The 11,157-nt window shown below is 35.4% G+C and overlaps 1 protein-coding gene across 1 annotated transcript; it reads left to right on the top strand.

The window, feature by feature from the left end:
* The first annotated feature begins 1,246 nt into the window (after positions 1-1,246).
* On the top strand, positions 1,247-1,849 carry LOC131076304 (uncharacterized). Its single transcript, XM_058013430.1, has one exon. It carries the CDS (start codon positions 1,247-1,249, stop codon positions 1,847-1,849), a length of 603 nt encoding a protein of 200 aa, XP_057869413.1.
* The last annotated feature ends 9,308 nt before the right edge of the window (positions 1,850-11,157 follow it).

Below are 11,157 nucleotides of genomic sequence, written 5' to 3'. Positions count from 1 at the left end.
ACCATTTGAGATCAAGAAAGATGCTAGCGGGTTTGCCATGGGAGCTCTACTCATGCAAGGATGTAAATTAGTTTTCTACCACTCTGAAATTTTTTTGGGAGCAGTAATTAACTATCCCACTTATGATAAGGAACTTTATGCTTTAGTTCAGAGTGTTAAGAAATGGAAACACTACTTAATGGGCAAAGAGACTATAATCCACACTGAACATCAGCCACTTCAGTATTTGCACTCATAGTCTAAACTACAACAAAGTAGGCATTTTAGGTGGATGGGTTTTCTTCAACAGTTTCATTTGGTGATTAAGTATAAGAAAGGTGCCCATAACAAAGTAGCAGATATGCTCTCTAGGCCTCTAGTTAAGAATGCTTTCATAATCCTTAAAATTAGTTCCATGGCTCGTGAAAGTTTTTAGGAACAATATGCTAATGATGAGAAATTTAAGGACATATATGCAGCTCTAATCCAAGGTAAACATGTAGAAGAAAAAGATTACTATGTGTAGGATAACTTGTTGTACCACTTGGGTAAATTGTGTATTCCTAAAGATGAATAGGCACAGGTGATTCGAGAAGCACATACCTCTTTGATTGCAGGGCATTTTTGTGTAAGTAAAACATTGGTTCAATTGCAGAAGTATTGTTATTGGCCTCGTATTCAGGAAACTGTTACAAAGTATATAAAAGGATGTGTAATGTGTGCAACTAGTAAACCAAGTAACAAGAAATTGGGTTTGTACACACCATTACCTATACCATTCCATCCATGGGAAAGTGTGTCTATGGACTTTGTGGGAGGTTTACCTATTTCTAGGAAGGGACATGATTATTTGTATGTTGTTGTTGATCGATTCAGCAAAATGTGTATTCTAATGCCTTGTAAGAAATAGGTCACTACTGAACTAACAGCTCATATGTACTTCCAATTTGTATGGGTTCATTTTGGGTTATCTACTTCTATTGTATCGGATCGAGATTCTCAATTCTTAGGGGAATTTTGGACATCTTTATGGGGACTCATGGACACCAAGCTGAAGAAGAGTACAACCTTCCATCCGCAGACTGACGAACAGACATAGGTAGTCAATAGGACAGTTGTTCATCTGCTTAGAGGTTACTGTAGCAAGCATCCTAAGTTGTGGGATGAGAATCTTCATTATGTGCAACATGCTTACAACCATGCAGCACATTCTTCTACAAAGAGGTCTCCTTTTGGGACTTGCTTCGGCTATTTGCCAAAGACACCAATGGAATTTGCTTTTGGAAAGGACAATGTTATAGATGGATGCCATGATGTAGAAAGGGCTTTAAAGTTCATCCAAAAGGTCCAAGCAATCCATCTGGTAGTAAAAGAACAGTTGCAGCATAGCCAAGCAAAATACAAGGCTTGCCATGACAAGCATCGCATAGATCATCATTTCCAGGTTGGTGACCGTGTTTGGTTACATATCAGCAAGGAAACGATGCAAGGTGAAGGTAAGAAGCTTAAGCCTATCAGATATGGTCCCTTTGAGATCTTGGAAAAGATCGGTACCAATGCCTTTCGCCTTAATCTTCCTCCATATATGCAAATTTACTCAGTTGTAAATGTAGAAAATCTGAAGTTGTACGAGCCTCCAATGATATTCGATGAAGAGGCTAATATTCAAGTTCCTTTAGTTGATGACCTTGCACCTGAGTATATGTCAGAGCTTCCAGAGGATGTCATCCTAGACAGAAACATTAGATCTTCAAAAAGAGGTGGTGTTGAATACCTTAAAGTGGGATGTAAAGGGATGCACCCTGGTAAAGCAAGATGGATGGAGATTGGTAAAGTGAGGGAACTTTACCCTCTCCTACTTTCTGAGTAGTCAAACTTTCAGAGGTCCGAAAGTTCTTTAGTGGGGAGGGTTGATTGGGAGGATAAAATAAATTATCTCTAATACTCCAGAAATAAACACATGGTGCCTCAAGAAGAAAATGATTTAACAAAATATATGTTATGAGATTCGAACTCATAACCTCCCTCAACAAACCCATCGCTTTCACTGCTAGACCATTCATTCACATTTACTATTTTATAGAGAGAAGTTGGTTTTACTGTATAACCAACTGTGCAAAGATAGAATGGAGGCCGAAGGGGGTGGAACCCTTGGCTACTGGTCTCCCAAAATGGATGGAAACCATTGTGCTATATATAGCACTTGAATTATAGGCGGCCCATATTGCATTTAAACAACGCAAAGCCCGCCAATCCCTATTTTAAAGGGGATATTGGTTAAATAAACCCGCTAATGACTAATGGTGCCAAATTAGAATGTAAGGGGGATATGCATGGGAAATAATTTTTTGTAAAGGGTTATTTATGGGAGTTGGTGGTTTTAGTCTATTTTAGACTTATTTTATGTATAAAAGGGGGGTAGTAGTCCTTTTTGAGACATCCAGGTGATGAGAAGGAGATTATGAGCTTGAAAATTTGTTCATTATTCCTGCACATTGGAGAATAATGTTGCCATTATGCTTGAAGGGAATATCTTGTAACACTTGTAATTGATTTTGGAGCTAATCAGATCGGTCCCCCTATTGGAGCAGGACCCGAAGGCGTAGTCCGACCCGCGGACGAACTTCGTTATCAATTGTGTTTTGTCTTCTATCTTTCTACTCTCTTTCTTTCAGTTCATTACCTTTATTATGCTTTGTTCATTTAAGCATTATTATGTTAATTCGCTTAGATTAAAGCTTTGAATTAACTTGTGTAATATTGTTAAGCATTTGTTTGTAATTGTCATAGATCCTAATCAGATCAATAACATATAAAATTATATGCATATATCTATTATATTTAGATTAATTAATCTATCATATCAAGATCATTTATATGAAGGTTAACGGTATGATAAGGCAAACTATGAATAAAGTTTGCAATGTTTATATGGTATGAAACTTAACTAAAGTTTGTGATAAATCTTATAAAAAAATGAACAAAATAAGGACCTATCAATGGTGATTATATCATTATATTTATGATGGTAATGATTACGATGAAATGTTTATGTAATAAGGACATATCTTAAAAATAATGTGAGAATTGAGAATGACATAATTGTTGAACACACATCAGAACTTGGCTGAGGTGCGATTTAGTCTTGAACAAATCTAACCACTTTATAACACAATTGAATTTAAATTTAAATCTTAATTTGATGAGCAATAATGAAAGATAAACAATGAACACACATATAAAAATAAACACCAGATTAACATGGAAAATCTAAGATTTGAAAAATCATAGTAAGAGTTAACTTACACTATATGAACAGGTATTATAATGTCTTTTTTAGGGCTCACGACCTAGGGAAGCTCACTGCTCTTGGAAGGACTTGTAGGTTAAGGTTCACTACCTTAGGGAAAGATACAAAGAACTTGATAAAGAGACTCACTATCTTTGAGAAAGATACATGAAAATATGAGTTATGATGAATAAGCCTTCATCATCATTGCCCCTGAAATGTATTTACACTTGACTCAATTCCTCAAGTAACCATTTAATAGTTTGGTTTCAATACTTTCACAACACACTCTTTCTGAGTCACATTAACAACTTTCACATTCCCCTCTAATCCACACACCATTCAAACAAATCGATATCTCTTGTAAATGAAATGATCTTCTATTTGTACCATCCGCAAGACATAAAAAAATGAATTAGGTTAACCAAAACAAGGGACAAGAGATGATCCCACTAAGTCAGCCACAAAACATAATTATAGTGAAAGTGGTTGTATCCAAGAGATAGAGAGGACCTAAAACATATTATAACATATACTAATTTAGTCCCAAACATCACACACATTGGTGCACATCCTCCAAAGACAACAACATAATGTGTAGATGAAACATGTAGCACTTAACCAATTGGCTCAAAAAACTTCTACCAAATGAATATACTCAATGCAGAACCCCACAAGAAATAGTAGGAACCAAATACAACTCAACACAAGCTCTAATGTTGGAATAGGCCCCCAAAGACATAACACAAGAAAAATATCAAGCCCCGTCAACCAAATAACTCCAAATTACCTTGAAAACCAACACTAAACATAATGTGGCACCAAAAAGATCAATTGACCTCATACAAATCACATTGAGACATTCTTAGATCATAAACAAAATCTTCCAAATAGATCTTTCATCTTCCAAGCCAAGATAAGATGGAAAAACCAACCTAATACATAGAAATTATTGGCATTATGTTTTCATTGATGTCAACTGGTATAGGAGGGCAACCGGTATAAGAGATGTATGTGCAATTCTATCATTGGTGCATATCGGATGTGATATCTTTGATTTCACCTAGCTTAGTAGGCTAGTGGCAAGGGAGAGAATGTCATTCTGCACAATGGCCATTAGTGTTTGACTTGTGTTAAAGATATGGATAGGAGACCGATATGATATAACAATTGGTAAATTATGACATATGTAAGAGAGCAAGATGCTGGTCAATTGATTGTGATGAAGAGGGGGAATTTTACCTAAATCACATCAACTCTGAAGGTGAAGCAAGTGCAAGCCACCAATATGGTATGTGGATGTGAAACAACAAGACTCCCACCAGATAAAGATGCAGTCACCATATGAAGAGATGACTGATAGTGACTGTGACCAACTAGATCATATATGCCTGTTTGAAGATATGTTGCTCAAATAGGGAAGCCAAATTGGTGTGATACAAGTTGTAGATAACAAGGATGCACTCCCACTGGTAAGTGGAGCTTGTCTCCTATTATGCATGGATTGCATCATAGTTCTCAGAGATAAGATAAAAGAGTTAAAGGCAAGTGTTTGAAGGCTCACACCAGATCAACTGGTGAAAATATAAGTTGCCTTAGGTGCATGAGATCAGAGATAAGCACCCAATCAATTGGGTAGAAAATGATGAGTTGCCGGTACAGAGATTGAAGGATATGGGTGTCACTTTGATAAATATATTAATAGAACCGATCCATAGATGAAGAAGACAAGTTTGAGAAGAAGTAGACAGATGGAGATTGGTGAAGGAAGATAACATGGTGTCATCAAGGTGTTTACCGACAAGTATGCCCATTGGTAATGTTGACAAAGTGTAGATGTAGAATATTCCCATCTAATGAAGATGTGCATGAGGTAGGTTGGCATATTTGTTGACCGATTTGGGTGCTCCACCACAAGAGAAGCAAAATGCAAGGTTGAAGGCAAACCGGTTAGGGTATAACCGACATAGTCAGTGAAATTGTAGATGAAACTGGTTGTGTGGTGGGTCGGTGATCCTATCCAAACCGATATAACCGACCTAGCAGAGTTGGATGCCGATAAAGGGGCCACATGGAGGTGAAGTGACATGCATGCATAGGTCGATGTGGTGAGTCGGTGATGTCATTGGCGACTGGTCCAATATTTGTGATGTCTGGGAAGCTCAAGGAAGTATGGCAGAGGATTGTGGCTTGAGATCAAGGAAAAAATAGAGATCCAAAAAAGACTGATCTTGCAAATCGAAGAGGATAAGGGAAACCGCATCATGCACGTGATCGATCAGACAAAATGCCAAAAAACATGCTACAAATGACTAAAGAGAGAAGATGTGTTTCACAAGATAAAGAGATGGGAGATGCTCATTGATTGAGTGCTGAACATCAATCAAGGACATGATATCATATTGGATATGATATGTCATGATGATCAACGATCAGATCATATGTAGATTCAGTGCATGGTGGAAACCCTAGCATGCAAATATTCAAATTCACGTTTAGGCAGGAAAATATGGTTATAAGAGTGCGATCTAAAGATGTTGTTGATGCTACTGCAGGAGAAGTGAAATCAGTCAAGTGCTCAATGAGAATCAGAGAAGAGACTGTGTGAGAGAGAGAATCAGGTTGAAGATTTCAACCGGCAATAGTGAGGCAACCAATATTCTACCATTGAGTCTGGCATAGGAGTAAACTAGTAGTGACTGAATTGGAAGAGAAGAGTCACAGAAGATTGCAGAGAAGGCAAGTAGAGAATTGATAGAGAAGAAGAAGAGGTTGAACCAAAAAAGGTGAATCAAAGAGTAAGGTGCAGTAGAGAGTGGGTTGCAACAGGAGATAAGGTTGTTGCAGAGAAAAGGTGAATAGAGAACTGACAGAGATTTGTGTAGAGGTGAACTGGTGAAAAGACATACATGAGAGTTACAAAGTTATTTTTTAACAAGAAGATAACTTTTGTATTCAAGATATGATTTTGTAATCACCGAGTTGGAGTTGGTGCAGGGTTTGGTTCTCCTTAGGTCGGTGCCCTAAAATCAGGGGTTGATGCTCCTTGGGTTGGTGCCCTAAAGGAAGAGTGGTACTCCTTGGGTTGGTGCCATAAATTTTGTAACCAAATGTTTCTTTGTGAGGCTAGATTGGAGCAATAGTCTCCAACAACATTTCTCATCGAGGTTTTTCCCATCTTGGGTTTTCCTCGTACATCTGGTGTTAAATGTGATGTCCCTTTTATGTGTGGTTGTGTTTGTGTTAGTCTCACATCTAACCGGTATGTCTACTTTATGTTAGTTCAGTTAACCGATTTACACACATAGGATTGAAAAGGGTGAAGTTTGGAAATCACTGATTCACCCCCCCTCTTAGTGACATCTTGTGTTCAATAAAAATTCATTCCCAAAATGCTAGAAAACATAATAAATCCATACATATAATTTTAGAACACTTCATCACCTAAAATTTGAACTAAGTCACTACAAAAACATTATAATAATATCCTCCAAACCACAACACCAAAGAAAACAATGTAGAGTAATGTGAAGAATTATCTGAAACTCAACAAATTGTCAACATACTATCTCAACTAGAAATATCATATACAACACTACTACTAGGGACCTAAAAATATAGGAGTGCAATATACATAGAGCATAAAAATTATATCTAGAACCCCAAAGCCACATTTGAAAATGAAGAGGAATGTAGAGCATTCTTCTAACTAGTCTTCAACACATTTTCCTACATTCACATACTTCATCTACTTTCAGGGACTAAAGTACCTTGAAATACCATTTTATTACTCAAGAGAAAGAAACAAGGTTCATAGTATGCATAACATCATCTAGAAAAAAATCTATTCATCATGATTCTTCTAATCTTGATCTTAATATTTCTAATCCACATTTAAATATGTTATCATCATGATACCATCTCTTCTATCAATCATAAGCATCATGATCATCACTGTTCTTCAACACATCAACAACATCATCATAACATATTTAATATAGGCATCAACACCATCACTTCCATAAGGATTCAAGATCGGGTCTCATTTGAACATTTAAATTCTAACTGTTCTTCATACATGATAAGACATCAACATCATCAATAGCATATCTACATGACTACATGTCATGAAATCATGAGATGCAAGGTATAGATTTCAACACCAAGAGGGTAGACATAAACTATGAACTACCTACATAAAATACATCTACATTCTACATCAATGACATCATACATTTGATAAGACACTCAACCATATGATCATATCATTAGTTTTCATATGCATTTCACATTATAGCAACATACTAAGTGTAGTCATCGATACCAAGAATGTGGAGATCCACAAAAGAGAATGCCTTCAACCATTAACCATCTACACCTACACTTTAATCCACAATAGCACTTGATATTTAAATTATTGAATAATAAATACCATACACATGAGACATCAATATACACCATACATCAATCATAACATATTGGTAGCATGTAATTGAATCATATACCACACAACTCATTATCAACATATAATTAATTAGAATGCCTAGTCATCTCCATCATAATAGTTTCCATCATAACTCATCTCTTTTAGAGAAATCTCCATTATAGCTTTGCACACAATTTCACCATAATGATAACACACAATTTGAATGTTGGTATCAATGGACAACACCATAACTACAATGATAATAGATCCTCTACAATGGTCCTCTATAATCAGACAATCACAACACAATATAAAGTATATCATCAATAGAAAAACTAAGGCTTGACATCAACAACACTTAGAAATCATAGCTTCCAAAAATAACCCCCTTTTTATTAATGGCAACACTCAGATAACATAATTCTTTCTCTCCCCGTTTTGACATCAAGGACAAAGGTCTTGGATGTTTTCCCAACACTTTCTCAATTAGAATAGTTGTCTGAATTCTCTACATTCCACACTTTTCTCTCCCCCTTTTGCTTTGTTCATCTACACTTATCTCTCTATTCTTTTCTATCCTTCTTTCATCAAAACAAATAACTGTGAAAATATACTTTTTGATACCCAAATATAGGGAGAAATTTATTAAAAAGATAAAGAAAACATAAAATAAGGAAGAGTCATACTAAGACTGATGTAGACACCTAAAAAAAATTAAATTCATATTTAATTAATTTAAGCCTCTCCACATAATTAATTAATTTAATTGTGTGAGTCCCTTTCTTCTTAAAATTAATTAAATCGAATTTAATTAATTTTATCACTGTAGTCCAATAATTAATTTATCAAAATTAATTATCCCCTACCCTTGTAAAGTCATCTCAATCATTAATTCTCCTAAATTCCATCCTATTCAATTAATTACAGTTAATTATCTTAAGTCATGTGATTCCTACAAATCACTTCTTCTAATCTTCACTTAGCCTAATTAATTCTTCTAGAATCCTGATTATCATTATTCTCTAATTTCATATTCGTCCACTCATTCTCTCTCCTCATGTCACATCCTCCTAACTTTCTGTCTTTCACTCTAATGCCTCATTAACCTGCCTAATCAATATCCTTAATCATTTTCACATCCCTAATCACCTTGGTCCTTTAAAAGAAATTTAAATTATTTGAATCTCCCCATGAATCCTCTTTCCAAGGAATTTTTAATTCCTTTTCTCATTTAGTCTTCCCACACATCCTCTTATTTTGGAATTTTTAATTCCTCCTCCCCCTTGCAAGGAATTTTATATTCCTTTTTCTCTTCCCAATGTACTTGGGAGCTCTTCCCCATGTACCTTGAGAGGTGTGGAGATAAAAAAATATCTGTATGGCATATCTCTTGAATCCCACACCTTATCCTCTCAATCCATGTGCTTCCTCTCAGATTGATATCAACCCTTCATCCCAAAATCAATCTTGGCACTTCATTTTGGGATCCTCCAATCTATAAATTAGAGTCTTCTCTCCTCACAAATCATCCACTTTTCATATTTTCTTATGCTGGCCATTCCACCCCTTCATCCACCTCTCATCTTTTCTTATGCTGTTAATTTGAAATCCAAAATCATCCATCACGCCATCATAATACCCAAATATTCTCTCACCTAATCCATATCCATAATAATTCAAATCAAATCCAAATCCAACCAATCTTATTGTGTGTGGAGAGAACTGCACATCCCAATCAAGGTGCTAATCCAAACAAGTTAAGGAGGGGCACATCCTTGGCTTCACCAATAGCTCAATCGGAGGAACAAGAGAGAACTCTCTCTTAAAAGGTATAGGAAGCTTGGTTTATACTTTATTTAGGTTTAAACTAGCCATCTAACCTTGCATTAGTTTTCCCTTGATTCAACTGAAATTCATAACAACTTCAAGACACAAATTTCCACTTGAATTAGCACTATAAATTAATAAATAGCATTCCCATAGGTGGTTATTATCGTTATAGAAGAAGTATTCATGTGAGTATCACTCTTGGATATCATGACACATTAGGAACTGCCTTTGACTGGTTCAAAGTTGATTCTACCCTTGGTTGCAGAAATTAACATAGTGTATGATTGTAGGAGTAGTTGCTTCTCATTCAAGAAAATTTCTGCAAATTAAGCTAGTACATACAACATTGTAAAACCATAACAATAAACTACCCTCATCCATAACATATGCAATTATATGCATATATTTATTATATTTAGATTCATGAATAAGTTATATCAAGAGTTCTCATATGAAGGATATTAGTATGATAAGACAAACTATGACTAAATTTTGCAATTTTTTATGCTATGAAACTTAACTAAACTTTGTGATAAATCTTATAAAAAGTCAACAAAAAAAGTTCATGTTAATGATAGTTATAACATTATTTTTATGATGGTAACGATTACAATGAAAATTTTATGTAATAAGGAAATATCTTAACAAATAATGTGAGAATTTGGAATGACATAATTGTTGAACACACCTCAAGACTTAAGGGGAGGGGGGTGATTTAGTCTTGAATAGATATTACCACTTTATAACACAATATAATTCAAAATTAAACCTTAATTTGATTAGTAGTAATTAAAGATAAACAATGAACACACATACAAAAGAGAACACAATATTTATGTGGAAAATCCAAGATTTGAAAAAACTATAGTGAGAGTTAACTCATTGGTACTATAGTTCGGAACCTATAGAAAATGAAACACAAAACAAATAACTCTACATGATGGAGGCAATGCAAAATGAAACTTATATTATATCAAGAACTCAAATACAATTGGTTGGCAACATGCAGGTTTACAAGATTCAATACACAAGCCTAATTACAAACATGCTGAAATACAATATTTGAGCTCAAGAAAGAATGCGAGCCAACTCTGAATCTCCTAATCTTCTAATTTTCCTTCTATATCTCTATATCTATCTTCCCTTTGCTTAATTACATCAATTTATATGATATTCATAGCTCAAGGATGATCCACATCGACCCAAGATGGAACAATTACCAAAGAATAAAAATGAAATGTGAAGAATGACAAGGTTGGCCTCTGCAAAAGGAATCCCTCCGTAAACAACATAGAATGATGTGCGGATGCTAAAGAAATGTTAGCCACAAGATAAGCAATGTTGGAAACAATAAAATTAGGCTCCACAAGCTACAAAAAAGATCTACAAGATTCTCCATTAGCAAATAGGTCCAAGCGGCTCTATTGTTCTTGATAACTCAATGATGAACCACTAGTACCAAACTGGTACTGAGAGGGGGGGGGTGAATCAGTACAAACACAAATACAGTCCAAAACCGGTTTGACAATAAATACTCCAAACGACTGGCAAACAGGAAACCCTGTTCAACATAGACTGCAACTGGTAAAGCCAAGAGTGTCTAAAACAAGCATTGATCGGTTGAACACTTAGC

Source organism: Cryptomeria japonica, chromosome 11 (assembly GCF_030272615.1).
Source record: "Cryptomeria japonica chromosome 11, Sugi_1.0, whole genome shotgun sequence".
NCBI classification, from domain to species: Eukaryota; Viridiplantae; Streptophyta; class Pinopsida; order Cupressales; family Cupressaceae; genus Cryptomeria; species Cryptomeria japonica.
Note: the sequence above shows the minus strand (reverse complement) of the source record. Positions and strands in the feature narration are given on the sequence as shown.

Coding starts and splice junctions, on each gene's coding strand:
- LOC131076304 (XM_058013430.1), top strand. CDS start 1,247: ATGGAATTTGCTTTTGGAAAGGACAATGTTATAGATGGATGCCATGAT.